Source organism: Anomaloglossus baeobatrachus, chromosome 2 (genome assembly GCF_048569485.1).
Source record: "Anomaloglossus baeobatrachus isolate aAnoBae1 chromosome 2, aAnoBae1.hap1, whole genome shotgun sequence".
In the NCBI taxonomy this organism is placed as follows: domain Eukaryota; kingdom Metazoa; phylum Chordata; class Amphibia; order Anura; family Aromobatidae; genus Anomaloglossus; species Anomaloglossus baeobatrachus.
The window spans coordinates 657974720-657997671 of record NC_134354.1 but is presented as its reverse complement, the minus strand read 5'-3'; the positions used below and the strand labels follow the sequence as shown (position 1 = coordinate 657997671).

The 22952-nt window shown below is 50.8% G+C and overlaps 1 protein-coding gene across 4 annotated transcripts in view; it reads right to left on the bottom strand.

Moving 5' to 3' along the window:
- The window catches only part of LRP1 (LDL receptor related protein 1), a 494504-nt gene that overhangs the window by 5716 nt on the left and 465836 nt on the right, over positions 1 to 22952 (bottom strand). For all 4 annotated transcript variants that reach the window (XM_075337062.1, XM_075337061.1, XM_075337063.1 and 1 more), the window contains 6 exons: positions 22040 to 22204; positions 16536 to 16701; positions 16284 to 16388; positions 9563 to 9627; positions 8912 to 9005; positions 8661 to 8805 (listed from right to left, as the gene is read on the bottom strand). In XM_075337062.1, coding sequence (XP_075193177.1) covers positions 8661 to 8805; positions 8912 to 9005; positions 9563 to 9627; positions 16284 to 16388; positions 16536 to 16701; positions 22040 to 22204 — 740 coding nt within the window. The remainder of the gene's footprint in view (positions 1 to 8660; positions 8806 to 8911; positions 9006 to 9562; positions 9628 to 16283; positions 16389 to 16535; positions 16702 to 22039; positions 22205 to 22952) is intronic.

The following is a 22952-nucleotide window of genomic DNA, read 5'->3' as shown; positions in this document are numbered from 1 at the left end:
CGAGATAATAGTGTGTGTGAGTGTGAGACCCATACTCCCAGACACTAAAGACTGCCTGCAGCAGCTGTGGCTGCTGGGGTCTTCAGACTAGCTCAACACTAGAGTGTCAGAGTGCAGATACTGTAAGGTGTGTGGAGGCATCAGGTGTCAGTTCTGTGTCAGTGACCAAAGTCTGCAACAATGGCTGATAGCACCAGGAGCAAAGCCAAAGGAATGGCCGATGCTCAGGCCAGAGACGATGAGGAGGTTGTCCACGAGCCCTCCAGGAGCTCGACGCCAGAAAGCCGTTCTGCCGAGGACATTGCACAACCTGGCACTGCTGGACAAGATGAGGAGGAGCTCGCCCAAGGTTCCTCAACGAGCCAGATGCCAGCCCTCCGCTCTGCAATGGACAGTGAAGCACCAGGCTCCGCAGCGGGCCGCAGATCACCACGTGCCATTCCACCGAGCCTGGGAGGCTCGGATAGCCTTCTTCAAATGGCTATGGCCCTTCTCCAGGCTGGAGACCGGGATACCTACGAGATACTCATGGCAGAGCGCAGGGCAGAGCGGCAGGCAGCGCGTGAAGAGCGCCAGGCAGAGCGTGAGGCTGCGGAGCGACGGCAACAGGCAGACCGTGACCACCAGCTGCAGCTAGCTCAGCTCCGGCCCTCATCAGCCACACGTGACCTTCAAGACACCAAACTTCCAAAGGTCCGTGTTGAGGACTTCCCAGTGCTGGAGAAGGATGGAGACTTGGACTCTTTCTTGACTGCTTTTGAGCGGACTTGCTTGCAGCACCATCTGAACAAGGACCAGTGGGCCAAATACCTGACCCCCCGTTTAAGGGGTAAGGCCCTGGATATCCTTGGGGACTTGCCTGCTGAGGCAGATCAGGGCTACGACACCATCAAGCGGGCCCTGATCCAACAGTACAACCTCACCCCAGAGTCCTACCGCAAGAAGTTCCGGAGCCTACAGAAGGGACCAAAGGACTCCTGGGCTGACCACCGGCGGGCACTTGCCCGAGCTGCCGACCACTGGACCCAAGGCCTGCAGCTTTCCACCGGACCAGAGATCCTGGACTTGGTCATCACGGAGCAACTCTTGTGGAACTGCCCTGAGGATCTCCGCCAGTTCATCCGAGACCAGAAGCCAAAGGGGTCCACGGCTACAGCTGCCCTGGCCGATGACTACACCAACAATCGGGCTCCTGAAGCCAGGAGAGCAGCCACCAGCAGCACCTGGAGAGGGGGTAAGATGAACTCTGCGACTGCCCCACCTGCCCCTAGACTGCAGGGGGTGTCCCCCTCAACTCCCCTCTCCAGGCCCGTGGCAGAACCAAGACGGTGCCACCAGTGCAACTTACCTGGACACTTCAAGGCCATGTGCCCTCAGCGTCCCAAGGCCCCAGCTCCGTCCCCGTCCCAAGGGCCGCCCAAGGTGTATTGTGTGGGTGGGGGTGGTGGTAGGTCCCTGGACAGCTTCCAACCTGTCACCGTCGGCCAGTCTGTGACCATAGGACTGCGAGACAGCGCCTCGGAGGTGACTCTGGTGCGGCCTGAGATGGTGTCCCCCCAAGACTTGATCCCTGGAAAAACCCTCGCTGTCTCCGGGATTGGAGGCATTGACCCGGCGCTGCCTGTTGCTGACATTTATGTGGACTGGGGCGCAGGGCGAGGGGTGAGGGAGGTGGGGGTAACTGATCGGATCCCTGCAAACGTGCTACTTGGGACAGATTTGGGGCAAATAACCTCCCAGTTTGGCCCCGCCCCAAAGGCTGAACCTTCAGCCAGTGCTGACGTGCCTCCGGACAATGTTAATGTGTTATCTATGAATGATGTAAGGGAGGAGGGAGTGAACTCTGATATTTCTGCTTGCATAGACACCATAGACACACACTCAGCTGCAGCTGTGACAGGGGAGGGGGTCAGAGGAAGGTGTGACCATGCCTCTACAAGTAACCAGCCTGTGAGCTGGGACCCGTTGCCCTCTGCAGGGATAAGCAGAGAGCAGGGTGCTGCAGGGGGAGGACCAGTGTGTGGGGTGGGGGCTACCACAGCAAATGTGGGGTCCCCAGAGATTTCACAGCGGGGTTCTGTTGCTGCAGAGGGGGAACAGGCAGGTGAGATTGGGGCCGGTCCAGGAGCGGAAGTGCTCCCAGGTAAGATCTCGGTGCAGGGTTCCCCCACAACCGGGGTGTCAGGAAGCCAGGTAGGTCTGCCTGAACCGGCGACTTGGTCAGGAACGGAGGAGGAGCAGGCACGACCCACGGTCGCAGCGGCTGTGGCCGCTGTCACCCGCAGTGGGAGTGCTGGAAGCCAAGGGGCCTCCCGGAGGTCCGATAGCTCTTCCCCTTCTGACCAAGTGGCAGCCGAGTCAGGTGGAGGCCAGGACACAGGTCCCGGGGTACTGACCGAAGATGTGACAGTCTCGTCGATTCTGGCCACATCTGGTCAGGGGTTTCAGGCAGCGTTAGAAGCTGACGACAGCCTGAAAGCTCTAAAGGAGCAGGCGGCACAGCCTCCCTCGGACTCGGACCCGGAGCGAGTGGTCTGGGACCAAGGACGGCTGTACCGGGCCACGGTCCAGCAGGGTTCACCGGAGGCGTGGCCCAGGGACCGACAGTTGGTGGTACCCTATCCGTTCCGGACGGAGTTGTTGCGGATCGCACATGAGATTCCGATGGCCGGACACCTAGGGATCGCTAAGACCAAGGCCAGGTTAAACCAGCATTTCTACTGGCCAAAAATGGGGGCCGATGTGGCTGCCTACTGCCGTTCGTGTGAAACCTGTCAGAGAGTGGGGAAGGCGGGGCCACACCCCAAAGCCCCACTAGTATCTCTGCCAATCATCGATGAGCCTTTCAGGAGGGTGGCTGTGGATCTGGTCGGCCCGCTGGCCATCCCCAGCAGCTCCGGGAAACGCTTCATACTGACGGTAGTTGACTATGCCACCCGGTACCCAGAAGCAGTGGCCTTGTCGTCCATTCGGGCTGACAAGGTGGCCACCGCATTGCTGGAGATTTTCTCCCGAGTGGGTTTTCCCCAGGAAATGCTCACCGACCGGGGGACCCAATTCATGTCCCAGCTGATGGAGACCCTCTGTAAGCAAGTCCAGGTGCGACATCTGGTGGCCAGCCCGTACCATCCACAGACTAATGGCCTGTGCGAGCGGTTCAATGGCACCTTAAAGCAGATGCTTAAGATGTTGGTCGACTCCCATGGGCGTGACTGGGAGCGGTATCTCCCACACCTGTTATTTGCTTACCGGGAGGTTCCACAGGCCTCAACAGGATTCTCACCGTTTGAGCTCCTGTACGGGCGACGTGTGCGGGGCCCCCTGGCTCTGGTGAAAGAGGCTTGGGAAGGGGATTTGGCCACCCCTGGAGTGTCGGTTATCGAGTATGTCATGCGCTTCCGGGACAAAATGCAGGCCTTGACGCAACTGGTACACGACAATATGGCTCAAGCCCAGGCCGATCAGAAGCGTTGGTACGACCAGAACGCTTGTGAGAGGACCTACCAAGTGGGTCAAAAGGTGTGGGTACTGGTCCCCGTACCACAGGACAAGCTTCAGGCAGCCTGGGAAGGCCCATACCTCGTGTACCAGCAGCTCAACCCTGTAACGTACCTGGTCACCCTGGACCCTGCCCGTGGAAGGCGGAAGCCCTTCCATGTGAACATGATGAAGGCACATCATGAGCGGGAGGCATGTGCGCTCCCCGTGTGCAACCTGCCCGAGGAGGGAGAAGCGGAAACCCTCTTGGATATGCTAGCCCAGGTTAGGGCAGGCGGATCCATTGAGGATGTGGAGGTTGGCCACCAGCTCTTGGAAGACCAACGGTCCCAGCTGTGGGCCACCCTCCTCCCCTTCCGGGGGTTGTTTACCAACCAGCCCGGAAGGACTGACTTGGCTGTCCATCACGTGGACACTGGGGATCATCCCCCGATCCGGCGTTCAGCATATCGGGTCTCCCTGGAGGTGCAGCAACACATGCGCCAGGAGATTGACGAGATGCTGAAGCTGGGGGTGATCCAGGCATCCAACAGCGCTTGGGCCTCGCCTGTAGTCCTCGTCCCTAAGAAGGACCGAACCACTCGGTTCTGCGTGGACTACAGGGGGCTCAATGCGGTCACGGTCGCCGATGCGTACCCAATGCCACGCATCGATGACCTGCTCGATCAGTTGGCCGGGGCTCAGTACCTGACCATCATGGATCTGAGCCGGGGATATTGGCAGATCCCCCTGACTCGCAAGGCCAGGGAACGCTCTGCCTTTATTACCCCATTTGGACTGTACGAGTCCACGGTGATGCCATTCGGGATGAGGAATGCCCCTGCCACTTTCCAGCGGATGGTCAACACCCTGCTCAAGGGACTTGAAGGGTACGCGGCCGCGTACCTGGATGACATTGCCGTCTTCAGTCCCACCTGGGAGGACCACCTAGAGCATCTAGCACAGGTGCTCAGGCGGATCCACCGGGCAGGTTTGACCATCAAGCCGGGAAAGTGTCAGCTGGCCATGAGCGAGGTCCAGTACCTCGGTCACCGGGTAGGTGGGGGAACGCTGAAGCCCGAGCCTGAGAAAGTGGAGGCCATCGCATCCTGGCCCACCCCCAGGACCAAGAAGCAGGTGATGTCCTTCTTGGGGACCGCTGGGTACTATAGGAGGTTTGTTCCATGCTATAGTAGCCTGGCAAAGCCCTTGACGGACCTCACCAAGAAGAAGCTGCCCTCTGCAGTCGATTGGACAGTGGACTGCGAGACAGCCTTCCGGGCCCTAAAGGACGCCCTGTCCAGCCCGCCCGTGCTACAGGCAGCCGACTTCACGCGGCCGTTTGTAGTACAGACCGACGCCAGTGACTTCGGCCTCGGTGCGGTGCTCAGCCAGGTGGACTCTGCGAGCCAAGAGCACCCAGTCTTGTACCTGAGCAGGAAGCGGTTACCAAGGGAAGTGGCCTATTCTACAATGGAGAAGGAGTGCCTGGCCATAGTGTGGGCCCTGCAGCGTCTGCAACCCTATCTATACGGGCGCCACTTCATCGTGGAGACGGACCACAATCCCCTCAGCTGGTTGCACACCGTCTCTGGGACGAATGGGCGATTGTTGCGATGGAGCCTTGCGCTCCAGCACTACGACTTCACCATTCGCCACAAAAGGGGCCGTGACCACGGTAACGCAGACGGGCTGTCCCGACAAGGAGAGGTCGCGGACGGGCGCACGGGGGAACACCGGAGTGTGCTGCCCCCTAGCGCCCTCAAAAGGGGGGAGGTGTGAGGTAAATCCTGGGATATGAAGAGGAATTATGACTAGAAGTCATAATTGCTCTCATCACTCCCTGGCAGTGCCCCCCTCCCTTCTTGTGCTCAAATGTCCAGCATCTGTGAAGGTGTCACATCCCACTTACACCTCCAACAGCCATCTCCTCTGATATGGAGATGAGATGATGTGCGGACAATGGACACAGGATGGCTCCCTGCCGTCACCCTGTAACAAGAGTTGTATCTCATTAGCAAGGCTTGGAAGTAGCCAGACAGAACGACTCCAGTAAAAAATGGTTCATATCTCGCAAGCCATATCTCCGATAAATATGGCAACCATAAAAATGGTGTTTGCGCAGGCGGACGATGCTGGCACACCTTTTTTATGGAAGGGGGAGCTTGGGAAATACCCCAGGCGTGATATCAGCCATATGGGAACTCGTAGACAGGTCATGAGTCCCCTCGTTCTGTAGCTAAATTCATAACTGTCACAATGAGAGCATTGGCGTCCGCCTACGACGCTCCCAGGCAAAGTTATGGCCAATATCCCCTTTGCTGGATAATTCTGATCCATGCAGGGGGAGTGGCAGTGCTTCCCTGTGAGGTCACTAAGGTAGGAGGGGACCTGGATCTGTCCAGGTTGATAACCCTACTTCGGCCATTTTCCAGTGTTCTTCTCGCTGGGGGCACGTGCAGGAAACATCTGTGGGAGTTCCTAGAAACCTGGTCTACAGCGCCCCCCTGTGGCCAGACGCACAAGGTAACTGATTGAATTGCATACCTGTCTGTAAACCCATGCTTTGATTGTAACTGTACTCTGACATATGTATATTCTGTAGATTCCCTATTGTATATATTGTAGTTCTAGTGTGCTTTAGGCTGATTAAAGTATATAATTAATCTTGAGCTGTTCTGTTATCTCGATCTCGAATCCCACGTCTGTGTGTTCGGCTAATAGTTACCGTGAAGCGGTTGGTGGCAGCGAGTTGTGCCAAGGATTATTGTGGGGAGGCCAGTGAGATTCGGGAAGATATTATATATTCCGCCCGCGGAGGTCGGGGGAATATATACCTTACTCTCACCGGGGACCCTTCAATAATCGGCATAAGTAGTATAGCGGCCTCCTTTCTTATTGTCGGGCAATTCCATAATTGGCCTGACTATAAGAGGGGCGCTAGAGAGCGCGTCACGTGCTCTGTCTGTCGGTCGGGAGGTATGAAGTAGGGGTGACCCCCACTTGTTACCCCCCGATTGTGACGTACTGGTAGCCAGCGCGGGGGATTTCTGAGTGACCCCCCCGGTGGTTTGTGACAATATATATATATATATATATCATTTACCTAAGAGATTTGCTTGAGATGTTAAAAGAGTGTATCTATAGCAAATTCACAAGTTATGCCATCATTATATGAGGGTCCTACCAATGGCCTCGTTTGAGGATTAGGCCCTTTTGTAGACTGCCATTAGTAGAGACGTAGTAGGGAATACCCACACAAATAATTCTAACCACCTCTCCAATCACAGGTGCATGTCAGATTTCTGGCCCCTATTTTCTCATCCACCCTCGGACAAGATCTACCTTATATGGATGGAACTAAAATCTAATTAAATCACCTCTCTATCAGTCTAATCAGGCCTCAAATGAAGTGGAAAAGAGAAAGGATCCATGCTTAGCACAAGCGGGGGCTACACCCCAACTAAAAATCCAAAAAGACACAAAAACGGGTCCGAACACCTATAATGCTAAATATGCAGCTGCACAAATACTCTGTCACCAATATACAAACATATAGTTAGGGTTAATCCTTATGAGGTTCTCCGTTTTTTATGTTTGTCTTTTGGTATTGTGCACTGAGGGGCTGTTTTCCCCTCCCCCTGGGCTGTGCACACCTATCCACCATTTTTCCCAAAATGATTTTAAACAGAGCCAAACTGGACCATACCTCTTCCCCAGTTTCATTTGAGGTCAGGTTGGCACATGGAGAAGTGAATGATTAGAGTAAAGGCCGCTTTACATGCTGCGATCTCGCTAGCAAGTTCGCTAGCGTGCGTACCCGCCCCAGTTGTTTGTGCGTCGCGGGCAAATCGCTGCCCGTGGCGCTCAACATCGCTCGGACCTGTCACACTACTTACCTGCCTAGCGACGTCGCTGTGAACAGCGAACTGCCTCCTTTCTAAGGGGGCGGTTTGTTCGGCGACACAGCGACGTCACTAAGCAGGCGCCCAATCGAAGTGGAGGGGTGGAGATGAGAGGGACGAACATCCCGCCCACCTCGTTCCTTCCTCATTGCTGGCGGCCGCAGGAACGGTGAGGTTCCTCGATCCTGCGGTGTCACACATAGCGATGTGTGCTGACGCAGGAACGACGAACAACCAGCGTCCTGCAACAGCAACGATATTTGGGAATGGAGGAGCGTGTCAACGAGCAACGATAAGGTGAGTATTTTTGCTTGTTAGCGGTCGCTCGTACGTTTCACACGCAACAACGTCGCTAATGAGGCCGGATGTGCGTCACGAATTCCGTGACCCCAACGACATCGCGTTAGTGATGTTGTTGCGTGTAAAGCGGCCTTTAGGGTCCATTCATATGAAGTCATCTTGTTGTGGTTGGATGACTTTTACGCTTTTTTTGTCAAAAAATGTTAACCAAGTCCCTCACATTGTTTTATGTGTGCAGAAATATTGGACTTAATGTATTTGGGGTTGACGCACAGTGTATGTATGTTTGTATACTGGCCACACTATTTGTGCATCTCTACATTAATTTAATACTATAGGTGGAGGGACCATTTTTAATGTTTTTTTGGTATATGACCCCATTGTTGGGACAAATGCAGGTCACATTGGTGGGATTCAGTCTGTACGGTATAACCTGTAGGTATGCTATAGATGTAGAAGATGGGAATACCCTTTTAATCTACAAATATTCTTGTACATTTCTATACAATATCACACTCTGATACAAAATCGCAGTGGTGTGAAGGACCGTAAGGCATCACTGGAGGTAGAGGTATAAAAATGATTCTTATTTAGGTCATAATCCAGGTTTTATGTGTTTGAGATCATTGTCTGGAACCCTCTGCCAGTGATCAGGCTTAATCATTTGCACTGATAATGGATACGGGAGTAAAAGGACCTTGTTTCACATCTCTGCATCCGATGAGAAAAGCTCCTGTTGTATAACCCCAGTGGAAGGCTGTAATACATCTCATTGTAATGGGTGTGAGATGTCACCAATAGGAGATAAAAAACTTATTTACGGTATACCTTTACATTAAAGAGGAAAGTTCCATATAAAAGTGTCGGCCTAACGGAGGCCATCACGACACTATTTGCCTAGGTGAATGTGATGTATATTATGATGTGAATGACAGAAGACCCGCAGCCACGATACCACTAATAATACAGATCCATTACCTTATCTGGATCTAAAGTGAAGTCGGCATCCAGCAGTTCCCCTACATCATCGTCAGGCTCGCTTTCATACATTTTGTAGGTAGGGTTGCCAATTTCTACATTCATGGCTCCATTGGTCATTCGCTGATGCTGGAATCCTTTAGCCCTATGGAAATATCGAGGATGGAAAGCAACTCTGTAAAATCCAATCCATTTTTAATATAAAGTATTGCCATATATTATATATAACAAACTTCTCTATTTTGCCTTACCCGCTCATTCGATGTCTATACCACAAAAATATTCCTACTCCCAGAATAACAAGCAGCAGTATCAACACGATTGGAATGATAATGGAGGCAGTTTCTGCAAAAAAATCAGATCAATGACAAAGGTGTCAGTTTACAATAAAATGTGTTAATTAAGTGTCAACTTTATTAGTTTTAGGCGGTGGGGGAGAGGTTGTGAGACAAGACCCCACCAATCACTAGAATAAAGTCTACTCTGTCCATCTGGCTCAGTTTTCTCCAGATCACCTACATGGACTGAAAAAAGTGGGACCATAGTACACATGCAGTCCCATTTAGGTGGCAGCATTGTCAGCAGTCTTGTGCTGTAGTGATTCGCGCCACCAAGGGTGTAGAAGCCACATAGCAAGGACTATCTGACTGGCCACCAACATGGTACATTACCGAATACTGGCTTCTACTGCAAAACTTAAAGGAGCATCCACCAGTAAGGTTTATGCTACAGGGTGTTTTTTTTTTTAAGAAAGTTTACAAAAATTTAGAGCTAGCTTTAATTTGTCATTTTATTTTTCTGTAAGGGGTCTTGGACAACGCCAAGAGCAAATTTTCAACCAAAATATCATGAGATAATGTATAGAATTCCCTTAAGAAGTCACCAAGACAGTCTCCACTTACGAGAGGTTGGCTGCGTCTGCCCGATAAACATCTCACATGTTGGACCAGTCATCTCTGATGTGCACCTAGTATAGAAAATGAAGTTCATTACATGGTAATTAAAGACGTCTCTTCAGCAATGGGAGGCTAAAGGCCGCTTTACACACTACGACATCGCTAAAGCGATGCCGTTGGGGGTCACGGATTTTGTGACGCACATCTGGCCGCTTTAATAATGTCGTTGCATGTGACACCTATTAGCGATTTTGAATCGTTGCAAAAACGTTCAAAAATCGCTAATCGGTGACATCCCCCCCAATCTCAATTATCGTTGCTGCTGCAGTTACGATGTTGTTCGTCGTTCCTACGGCAGCACACATTGCTATGTGTGACACCACAGGAACGACGAACCTTTCCTTACCTGCGTCCCGCCAGCAATGAAGAAGGAAGAAGGTGGGCGGGATGTTCGTCCCGCTCATCTCCTCCCCTCCGCTTTAATTGGGCGGCTGCTTAGTGACGTCGCTGTGACGCCGAACGAACTGCCCCCTTAGAAAGGAGGCGGTTCGCCGGTCACAGCGACGTCGCTATGCAGGTATGTGTGACGGGTCCGCGCGATTTTGTACGCCACGGGCAGCGATTTGCCTGTGATGCACAAACGATGGGGGCGGGTACGCACGCTAGCAATCTCGGTAACGAAATTGCAGCGTGTAAAGTGGCCTTAAGGATTTGGATACAACATATGAGCATGATCTATGTGATGGAGGATCAGTGAGGGGTGCAGCATTACAGGGGCTCACTAAACAACACTTCATAGTGAATAGTAAATGGGGGAGATATACCGTATTTTCCGGCGTATAAGACGACTGCAGGGGACATCACTAAACAATGGGCACATTACTTGGGTCGGCTTATACTCGATTATATACGGTATATCCCAAACCCTATATTTTAACTGGAAAAGTTGGGGGTCGTCTTATACTCCCAGTCATCTTATACTCCGGAAAATACGGTACTTTTCACCAGGTAAAAAGTGACCCTTATTTGATTCCCATTGCTCCTTTGAGAATTCTGTTTTTTTGTTCTATTTACAGTATATCAACCATAAGGTTCCGGAGATTTGGGTCTTTTTACTTAGTGCTAAATTTTATAGTGTTTTCCAAGGGGGCGTGGCTCTCTGAATTCTCTAGGGGCGTGTCTTTAGGATGCTCTGCATAATTATCCATTAAGCCATACCTCCTTAGTAAAGACCATACAAATTAGCACTAAGTAAAAAGGTCCATATATCCGAAACAGTATGGCGGATTTAAAAATAACAAAAAGTGGAATACTCCAGGGATCATCGGGAATAAAATAGGAGGAAAAACTGGTCATTTTTTATTTATTAGTTCCTCTGTAAGCTCATTTACGCTGGAATACGATCTGTCTGGCTCAATTTTTCACTTCAAAAGCTGTATGTGCAGTAGACGTCTGTTCACAGAGACAATTTGCGCCAATTTCTTGTGAATATATAAATCTATTATCTACTTATCTATGGGAATCCTTGTCATCTCATCACAGTGACTATTTTTTATAACGATCTAACATGGCATACGCTAAAATTTGGGGCTTTTATTACACAAGAATATTAGTTCAGAGCCAATAATGAAAACTCCCCAGCGTCTGTTCAAAACATTTCTCTGTGGACTAAAAACTTCATATTTTCCTTCACTTGGGCCCTGTGCGCACTTACCGGTTTTTCCCGCGTATTTCCTGCGGTTTTGCTGCATGTTTCGCTGCAGAAAATGTTCATAACATCTCTGCACTGATTCACCAGCAAAACCTATGGGGGAAAAAAAATGCAGTGCACACTATGTGGAATTTGACAGCTGCATGTTTTGCTGCGGGATTCCCGCAGCAAAAACAATTGCATGTCACTTCTTTTCCGCAGGTCCCTGCGGGATTTCACTCCATTGACTGCCATGTAATCGTGAAATCCCACAGGGAAGTGATGTCATTACAGGAAGAGGAAGCGGAGCAGAGAGTAAACACACACACATCACACTCACACACAGACATAGAACACACACATATCACTCACACACAGACATATAGAATACACATACAAATCAAACGGAAATATAGAAAAAAAAAAAAAACATGTGGGCTCCGAAGTATTTTTACCTTCCAGCCGACGTAAGCACACAGCGGCGGCCCGGTATTCTCAGGCTGGGGAGGGCGGGGGGCAGGGTTAATGTCCCGCCCCCTCCTGCAGCCGAGAATATCAGCCGCAGCTGCCCCGGGACTGTCGCATCCATTATGCAACAGTACCGGAGTGTCCCCGGCTCTTCCTGCTGCCGTGATGCGGTGGTAGTCAGGGTAATAAGGAGTTAATGGCGGCGGATCGCCGCCACTAAGTCCAGGCTTGATCATGGCAGCGTCTATGAGACAGCTGACATGATCAACCCGTAAGTAAAGTGAAAAAACACACACACCAAAAAATCCTTTATTTTAAATAAAACACCGAAAAATCCTTTATTTTAAATAAAACACAAATAAGCCACCTCGTTTACCCTTTTACTAACCCCTCCCAAACACACAGCTCTGGCGTAATCCACGTCCTGCGATCAGGGCTGTATTTTGCCTTCATGCTGCCCTAGGCACTTTAAGTGGTCGCGCCCCTTAGTGACAACGTAAAACTGAGTTTTCGCACACGACATCTGTTTAAGGCAGATCTACTCTGTAGCACACTTTAAAAAGTATCAATAAGAAACGAACCCCCCCCCCAATGGGAATCACCACAGGCACATCAAAACATAGCATGAGTATAAAATATTCCCACCACACCGTCCCCACTTATATACTGTGACTGTGACACTGCCCCTAATAAACACCACACTGCCCTCCCTTATAAACTACTGTATATGCACCACACCTTCCTCGATTATGAAATATGATCTGTACATTGTGAGGAGGGAGCAGCATGATGTGAGGACAATGTCCCATGCATGCTGCCCCCTCCTCACAATGTCCCATGCATGCTGCCCCCTCCTCACAATGTCCCATGCATGCTGCCCCCTCCTCACAATGTCCCATGCATGCTGCTCGCTCGTCACAATGTCCCATGCATGCTGCTCCCTCCTCACAATGTCCCATGCTTGCTGCCCCCTCCTCACAATGTCCCATGCATGCTGCCCCCTCCTCACAATGTCCCATGAATGCTGCCCCCTCCTCACAATGTCCCATGAATGCTGCCCCCTCCTCACAATGTCCCATGCATGCTGCCCCCTCCTCACAATGTCCCTTGCATGCTGCCCCCTCCTCACAATGTCCCTTGCATGCTGCCCCCTCCTCACAATGTCCCATGCATGCTGCCCCCTCCTCACAATGTCCCATGCATGCTGCCCCCTCCTCACAATGTCCCATGCATGCTGCTCTCTCCTCACAATGTCCCATGCATGCTGCCCCCTCTTCACAATGTCCCATGCATGCTGCTCCCTCCTCACAATGTCCCATGCATGCTGCCCCTCCTCACAATGTCCCATGCATGCTGCTCCCTCCTCACAATGTCCCATGAATGCTGCTCCCTCCTCACAATGTCTCATGCATGCTGCCCCTCCTCACAATGTCCCATGCATGCTGCTCCCTCCTCACAATGTCCCATGCATGCTGCTCCCTCCTCACAATGTCCCATGAATGCTGCTCCCTCCTCACAATGTCCCATGCATGCTGCTCCCTCCTCACAATGTCCCATGCATGCTGCCCCTCCTCACAATGTCCCATGCATGCTGCCTCCTCCTCACAATGTCCCATGAATGCTGCTCCCTCCTCACAATGTCTCATGCATGCTGCCCCTCCTCACAATGTCCCATGCATGCTGCCCCTCCTCACAATGTCCCATGCATGCTGCTCCCTCCTCACAATGTCCCATGCATGCTGCTCCCTCCTCACAATGTCCCATGAATGCTGCTCCCTCCTCACAATGTCTCATGCATGCTGCCCCCTCCTCACAATGTCTCATGTATGCTGCTCCCGCCTCACAATGTCCCATGCATGCTGCTCCTTCCTCACAATGTCCCATGCATGCTGCTCCCTCCTCACAATGTCTCATGCATGCTGCCCCCTCCTCAGTGTCCCATGCATGCTGCCCCCTTCTCACAATGTCCCATGCATGCTGCCCCCTCCTCACAATGTCTCATGCATGCTGCCCCCTCCTCAGTGTCCCATGCATGCTGCCCCCTTCTCACAATGTCCCATGCATGCTGTCCCTCTCCATGAGCTCCTAATGCTGCCTTCCTCTTTTCCATAATGAGACCTTCATGTTGCCCCACTCATGCTAAGACCACCACACTAACGCTTATGCTGAGACCCCCCCCCACACACACTACCCCACTCTTGATATTGACTCCCCTACATTGCTCCACTCCATACTGATCCCACACATGCTGCCCCTTCTTCACAATGAGCTCCCAATGCTGCCCCCTCTTATTCTGAGTCCTTACACCCCCCCCACCCAATCAATTTTGTCATTGCACTATCCCTCATCCCTTGTCCTCTGTCTCTAGCATTAGCCCCTCTCTCCCACTCCCCCAGCATCAGCCTCTCTCCCCCAGCATCAGCCTCTATCTTCCCTCAGCATCAGCCTCTCTTCCCCAGTCTCAGCCTTTGCCTCCCCCCAGCCTCAGCCTGCCCCAGTCTCTGCCTTAGCCTCCCTCCAGCCTCCCTCCAGTCTCAGCCTCAGCCTCCCTCAAGTCTCAGCCTCAGCCTCCCTCCAGTCTCAGCCTCAGCCTCCCTCCAGTCTCAGCCTCAGCCTCCCTCCAGCCTCCCCCCAGTCTCTGTCTCTGCCTCCCTCCAGCCTCCCCCCAGTCTCTGCCTCCCTCCAGCCTCCCCCCAGTCTCAGCCTCAGCCTCCCTCCAGTCTCAGCCTCAGCCTCCCTCCAGCCTCCCCCCAGTCTCAGCCTCAGTCTCCCTCCAGCCTCCCCCCAGTCTCAGCCTCCCTCCAGTCTCAGCCTCTGCCTCCCTCCAGCCTCCCCCCAGTCTCTGCCTCTGCCTCCCTCCAGCCTCCCCCCAGTCTCTGCCTCTGCCTCCCTCCAGCCTCCCCCCAGTCTCTGCCTCCCTCCAGCCTCCCCCCCAGTCTCTGCCTCTGCCTCCCCCCAGTCTCTGCCTCTGCCTCCCTCCAGCCTCCCCCCAGTCTCTGCCTCGGCCTCCCTCCAGCCTCCCCCCAGTCTCTGCCTCCCTCCAGCCTCCCCCCAGTCTCTGCCTCTGCCTCCCTCCAGCCTCCCCACAGTCTCTGCCTCTGCCTCCCTCCAGTCTCCCCCCAGTCTCTGCCTCTGCCTCCCTCCAGCCTCCCCCCAGTCTCTGCCTCCCTCCAGCCTCCCCCCAGTCTCTGCCTCTGCCTCCCTCCAGCCTCCCCACAGTCTCTGCCTCCCTCCAGTCTCCCCCCAGTCTCAGCCTCTGCCTCCCTCCAGCCTCCCCCCAGTCTCTGCCTCTGCCTCCCTCCAGCCTCCCCCCAGTCTCAGCCTCTGCCTCTCTCCAGCCTCCCCCCAGTCTCAGCCTCTGCCTCCCTCCAGCCTCCCCCCAGTCTCAGCCTCTGCCTCCCTCCAGCCTCCCCCCAGTCTCAGCCTCTGTCTCCCTCCAGCCTCCCCCCAGTCTCAGCCTCTGCCTCCCTTCAGCCTCCCCCCAGTCTCAGCCTCTGCCTCCCTCCAGTATCTGCCTTTCCCGCCTCCCCCCCCCCCCCGCATGCGCAGATCTCCGGTCTGCATTAGAGACACTCCCACGCTCCTTATGAATCCACTTACCTGCTCCAGTGCCCGCCGCCATCTTCCTGGCTCACGTGAGTATCCTCTTCTGACACCGGCTTCCATCACGGCGTCCTCCGCGGTGTCCTGCTGTGAGCTCTGCATGTGACGTCCACACAGTAGTGGACGCAGCACAGAGGAAGGAGCTGATTGGCGCGCGCCTGTGACCCCGGAAGTGCAGGCGCCGGCAGTTCCGGGGTCAATCAGCTCCCTGTGCTCGGCGGCCACAAAAAAAAAAAATGTAAAAAAAAAAAAAAAAAAAAAAATTTTTTTTTTTTTTTTTTTTTTTTTTTGCTGCCAGAAGGTGCCGCCCCTCACAATCTGCCGCCCTAGGCACCGGACCACGGGTGCCTAATGGTAAATACGGCCCTGCCTGCGATGCTTGCATCCAGCCGCGACTGACACACAGCGCTGAATGCAGCCTCGCAACGAGACAGCAGAGGTAATTACCGGTCATTTCCCACGGCCGGTAATGTGAACTCACTACCGCTCGGGAGAAATGCAGCGATCTGTCCCTTATCTATCTATCCCTCTATCTATCCTTTATCTATCCCTCTATCTATTCATCTGTCTGCTATCTCAGAAGGAAATGATTTTTTTTTTCAATGTGCTTTATTGCATTGATTGCAATAAAACACATGTACCAACCCACATGCGGCAAAACTGTGGCAATACCGCGAACAATATCGCGGTAAAACCGCAGCAAACCGCGTTTTTTTACCGCGGGTGCGGTAATCTTTCAGTGCCTGCGGAATTTTCTTGAGAAAATTCCGTTTTCCAGTGCGCACAGGGCCTTAGTGAGAAAAAAAACTCCTGCCTCAAAATCACACTCACATTACCAAAAGCAGCTGTGTTATCATAGCAGACATTATGGAGGCAACTACGTTATTGTGCAATATAACAGGGATTTTTTAAATTCTGTCATATTAATGACGACCCCGTTTTATTCCAAGACCCGATGTTTCTTACTGGCATTCTGGCATCTCTGTTATTCGATTTATTGTGCAGGTTCCTCCATTCTTACAGTAATTTTCACATGTCAAACAAGACTTTGCGATGCGCCCATCCTTGCACCTGTGACAAAACATGAAATAGATGATATACCTGGAGTAATCCCGGCATTGACTGTAAAGACTCCTTCTTCGTTATTACAAAAATCAATTTTATATTGACCCAATCAGTAGACATGTTTGTCCCCAGATATCACACAAATAGACTTACGTGCAGAGAACATCCCCATTGTTTAGACTGCATTTTCCATCTTTGCATCGAGCACATCTGTTTTTCTCACAGCGACTGCCTTCAAACAGAGGGGTGCAGCGGCACTGCTTCGTTCCATTTGCACTGTGGCATATTCCATTATTCTCACAGTACCCGGTACATATTCCTGCAAAAAAAAAAATCCCATGTCAAATTCTTGAGAATTAAAGTAAGCTAAATGATTATAGAAATACACTCAAATAAACAGGAAAATCTATAGCAATTGCATTTGTTAAAGGTGTTCAAACATGACCGAGAGTGATGCTTGCAGTCTTGTGATTAAAGGTGTTTTCCAATTTTGGACCCTTGTCTGCAGTTTGTTTTAAAACACTAACTGCTTTACTTCTCCTCTCCAGGCCCAGCACTAAGCCGCTGCTCCTGGTGTGTTATTGCCCGCAGCACTGGAGGCAGCCCCTGAGCTTAGAAGCTGTGAGTGTCTCGTGCCACCAGCGGAGCTCAGTTATTGGCTGCAGTGATGTGAAAGGAACATCAGCCCTGCAGACAATAGACACTGGAAGCAGTGGTGGAGGCTGAGTGCAGGACCCGGTGAGGGTGTATTAAGCACAGTTTATCGCAGCTGGTAAAAAGTGTTTTTTCAAAATCGAATAACATAAAAAAAAGAACCTTGAAAAAGGAAAGTGAAACAAATGTCACCTAAAAAAAGCTTTGTGTGAAATGGAGCTCTGATATGTATATTCACCCAAAGTGCAAGAAAAAAGTGAAGACTGCCTTGGTCCGGCTGCCACAGACTGAATGCAGGGCAGGGCAAATTGTTTTTGCCCAACACTATTAATTTTATTTAAGTGTTTGCATAAATATATACAGTGTGTATAGATATTTACAGTGTGCAGAGCTGTATACAGTGTGTGTGTGTATATAGATACTGTGTGTAGAGTTATATACAGTGTCAGTAGAGTTAAATACAGTGTGTGTAGAGCTATATACAGTGTGTGTGTAGAACTATATAAAGTGTGTGTGCGGAGCTATATACAGTGTGTGTGTGTGTAGAGCTATATAAAGTGTGTGTGTAGAGCTATATAACGTGCGCGCGTGTGTGTATGTGTAGAGCTATATAGTGTGTGTGTGTGTGTGTGTGTGTGTAGATCTATATAAAGTGTGTGTGTAGAGCTACGTAAAGGGTGAATGTGTGGAGCTATATAAAGGGTGTGTGAGTGTGTAGAGCTATATAAAGTGTGTGTGTAGAGCTATATAAAGTGTGTGTGTAGAGCTATATAGTGTGTGTGTGTGTGTGTAGAGCTATATAAAGCGTGTATGTGTAGAGCTATATAAAGGGTGTGTGAGTGTGTTTAGAGCAGGGGTGGGGAACCTTTTTTCTGCCGGGGGCCATTTGGAAATTTCTACCAACCTTCGGGGGCCGCAAAAAATTAACAGCTTGAAATTTACCCTAATATATTTGGTCAAACAATTTAACTCACCCCTACACCCCAACTATGGTGGCTGGAGCTGCTTTTCTTTGTTGTGGCTGTGATATTCGGCGATATTGAACATGCTGCTTCTCACAACTGCTTTTCCAGGTTTGTCTCAGTCGGGAGCGCAGTCAACAAATTGGTAAATCATAAACATCACAGGAGGGGCTGGGGGCGTATATACACATCACAGGAGGGGCTGGGGGCGTATATACACATCACAGGAGGGGGTGGGGATGTATATAAACATCACAGGAGGGGCTGGGGGCGTATATACACATCACAGGAGGGGCTGGGGGCGTATATACACATCACAGGAGGGGCTGGGGGCGTATATACACATCACAGGAGGGGCTGGGGGCGTATATACACATCACAGGAGGGGCTGGAGGCGTATATACACATCACAGGAGGGGCTGGGGGCGTATATACACATCACAGGAGGGGCTGGAGGCGTATATACACATCACAGGAGGGGCTGGGGGCATATATACACATCACAGGAGGGGCTGGGGGCGTATATACACATCACAGGAGGGGCTGGGGGCATATATACACATCACAGGAGGGGCTGGGGGCGTATATACACATCACAGGAGGGGCTGGGACTGTATATACACATCACGGGAGGGGTTGGGACCGTATATACACATCACAGGAGGGGCTGGGGGCGTATATACACATCACAGGAGGGGCTGGGACCGTATATACACATCACAGGAGGGGCTGGGACCATATATACACATCACAGGAGGGGCTGGGACTGCACTGGGGGGACACACAGACAGCACTGGGGTGGTAGGAGTCACACAGCACTGAGAGGCATAAACTGCAGGAAGCCATAAGTCACACAGCCCAGGGAGGCAGGACTTGCACAGCACCAGGAGACATGCACAGCAGGGAAGGAGAGGTATGAGTCACACAGCACAAGAATCAGGGCTCACACAGCCCGGGGAGGCATGCACAGCAGGGAGGCAGAACTTGCACAGCACAGGAGACATGAGTCCCACAGCACGAGGAGACATGCACAGCAGGGAGGCAGGAGTCACACAGCCCGGGGAGGCATGCACAGCAGGGAGGCAGGACTTGCACAGCACCAGGAGACATGCACAGCAGGGAGGGAGAGGTATGAGTCACACAGCACAAGAATTAGGGCTCACACAGCACTGGAAGGCATGAGCCACACAGCCCGGGGAGGCATGCACAGCAGGGAGGCAGGACTTGCACACCACGAGGAGACATGCACAGCAGGGAGGCATGAGTCACACAGCCCGGGGAGACATGCACAGCAGAGAGGCAGGACTTGCACACCACGAGGAGACATGCACAGGGAAGGCAGGATTAACTCAGCATGGTGAGGCATGCACAGCAAGGAGGCATGAGTCACACAGCACAGGGAGACATGCGCAGCACAGAGGCATGACTCGCACAGCCCGGTGAGGCATGAAAAGCAGGGAGGCAGGAGTAACATAGCACATACAGCAGGGAATCCGGTAAAGCTGCTGCTCTTCTTCTGTGGGACAGGAGCACACACAGCGTGAGCGTATCTCACGTTTATCCCGCCCACAAAGTACGTCGGAAGCACACTGGTACAGGCCACTGTGCTGAGAGCCTATGCTATGCGCACCACAATGTGTGATTTAAAGGGCCGTCAGCCGACATGATCGTGGCTGCCGCGGGAGTAGTCACCAGCAATGTGCCCAGGGGCCATATAAAAAGTCGTCGCGGGCCGCATACGGCCCGCGGGCCTGAGGTTCCCCACCCCTGGTTTAGAGCTATATAAAGTGTGTGTGTGTGTGTGTGTGTGTAGAGCTATATAAAGCGTGTATGTGTAGAGCTATATAAAGAGTGTGTGTGTGTGTGTGTGTAGAGCTATATAAAGCGTGTATGTGTAGAGCTATATAAAGAGTGTGTGTGTGTGTGTGTGTATGTGTGTGTGTATGTGTGTGTGTGTGTGTGTGTGTGTGTGTGTGTGTGTGTGTGTGTGTGTGTGTAGAGCTATATACAGTGCTGTGCCAAAGTTATAAGCAGGTGTGGAAAAAAGTGTGAATGGTTTATTTTTTACTCAAATAACAAAATGTAATTTGGTCTGAGAAGGAAAGCCTCTTTACTACACTTCTCCCCATTCATAATTGCTATAGAAAGCTCTGCTGGAGAAGTCATTTTCTGCACCTCCGTATCTTATCATGAATCCATTCCTGGAGTTCAGTGGCTTTGGGAAAAAGCCTAATAAATATGAGAATTTCCCATCTCCCACACTCACTGGTGCAGCGAGGAATCCCTACCACTTCACAAGCCAGCAGAAAGCCGACATCCCACAGTACATATAATATCATTCCCGAGTATGTCTGAGAAACATTCAGTTCCTAATTGTGACTTCCCTAAATATCTGCACTTCACCATTTCCCTCAGAGCCACCATAAGGGCTCTCATCCTACCTGCAGCCTCCAAAAGGGGAAAGGGTTTTGTCTAAGATTTACTTCACCTCATCAGTTATTTCTCAGGGAATAAGAATGGAGACAAACATTTGCAAAATCTTCCAAGTTCGGGTCCATCACAGCTGCTTCCATATACTCTAGCTGCTCATTTCATCTGTAAGCCCTAGAGAAATGCTCTAAAGGGGGTATTTCGCCCCATATAGGCTCACACCAATTCCCCCAAATGTTTCCAAATTATGGTGTGGGCACATGGTTGTCAGTCTTAAGCCCGCTTTACACGCTCCAAGATATCTTACGATGTGTCGGCGGGGTCATGACATAAGTGATGCACATTCGGCATCGTAAGGTATGTTGTAGCAAGTGACAGCGACGTGCGATTGAACGAAAAACCGTTCATCGCACGCACGTCGTTCATTCCTGACGAATTGAACGTCAGATTGTTCATCGTACCCGGGGTAGCGCACATCGCAGTGTGTGACACCCCGGAAACGATGAACAGATCTCACCTGCCTCCTGCGGCTCCCGGCCCACAATGCGGAAGAAAGGAGGTGGGTGGGATGTTTACGTCCCGTTCAGCTCCGCCCCTCCGCTTCTATTGGCCGGCTGCCGCGTGACGACGATGTGACGCCAAACGTTCCTCCCACTCCAGGAAGTGGACGTTCGCCGCCCACATCGAGGTCGTATGGAAGGTAAGTATGTGTGACGGGGGTTAATCGTATGTGCGGCACGTTCAACAAATTGAACGTGCTGCACATACGATGGGGGCGTTGCAAATCGCATACGATATCGTATGCGAAATTGCAACGTGTAAAGCAGGCTTTACACACTTTTGAGGTCTGTTGTGTTTTTACACCTCTCTGGAAAAGAATTCTAACCTTTCTACCAAATCTTCTAAGACATCCCTCTCCCTGCTCTCCTGAAGGATCTCCCCCCGTACAGACCACATCGCAGTTTTCCACGTTCTCCCAGCTTCAAAAAGTTTGATCGCAAAGAAAAAAAAATGGAAAACCAGATGTTCCTTCACTTTCTGAAATAAGAAGCAGCGCTTGCTACAACTTCAGTATGGAGGGAGTGATGGCATCCCACCTATACCGTCCCAGGTCGTGTTATTTTTGTTCCTTCGGGGCTCTCCACCAGTTCTTCTCACCTAATCTCAGACTCCCCCCTGTAACATCCCAGGACAGTGCCCAATATTCCTGACTCTACAGTCCCATATTGCATTCCTAAGACCCATGTAGTTGACATGTTTGATGTGTTTCCTTTTGGTATTTCATGTATCCTCGGTTCGCATTCAGTGTATGATATGAATGGTTACCAGTTTGTAGAGAATATGTGCTTGGAGCAGATTGTAAAACTGCCATGTGGACAATTGTCAACATTTTTCAATTAAAATAAAAAAGACAAAAAATGTATATAAAGCTCTAAGGGACCATGAAATAAATGGTGTTATTAATAAGTATATAGTAATACTTCATCCTGACCCAGGAGAAACAGATACGTCGTCACCTGGATGTGGGGCTGGAGACCTGAAACCTGATGTAATTGGCTTTTTATGCTGACATATACCCCATCGGAGCGATAATCCTTGATGGCTACTTACGGTATTGACACTTGTCCCCAATGTAATCAGGAAGGCAGCTGCACTTTGGTTGGTTGCCCTGGTTGACAGAACATGTGGCGTTGTTTTGACAGTAGTCCTTAGTGCATACTTGCTCCTGGCATGTGGGACCAGTGAACCCAGTAGAGCAGCGACATGTTGGTAAACCTAGGAACGAGAGTTGGCAAGAACAGAGTTTAATGCGGCCACATATTGGAATCATGTAGTTAGTTAATAAGGATACAATCTGAAGTTTTCCTCTATATTTAATACTATCAGTTCATATACAGGTACAGCACTGTGGATCAAAAGTAGTAGAAAAGTTATCAAAAGGGTAGAACAGAGAAAAGGAAAAAGTGATGAAATAACAGAAGGTAAAAGAAAAGATCTGTCCAATCTTTACAATGCATGAGATCTGCGTCTTCAAGGTTTTTTTTTTCTATTTTAAACAGTTATATGCCTTAGATGCCTGATAAATGTGGGATCCATCTCTGACCACAGGGCTCCATCTTGCACCACCAGGAATAAAAAAGTGGCGGTCAGGCATAAATAGTCACTGCATTAACTTCTATGGAAGTGAAAAAAAAAATTGCCATACACGTCTGAGATGGGAATACCATTTATAAAGGGAGCCCGGCACCCCCAAAACTTAAATTAAACCACTTCTACACAACTGTAGTGATTGACAGGTTGTCACAGGGATTTTGGCCACGCCACGGGTGCACCAAAGACCCTTTATTTGTATGTGTAATAAAACTTTTTTTTTTTATGTAAATCTTAGGTAGTGATTTTTTTATGGGTTAAGTCCTAACATGACTGTATAAATGGTTTAGTATGTACTTTGGTGGTGAAAAACTACCTTTAAAGGCCCCCTTCACATATCCATGCAAAAAAACTAACTTGTTTGCATGCTCCG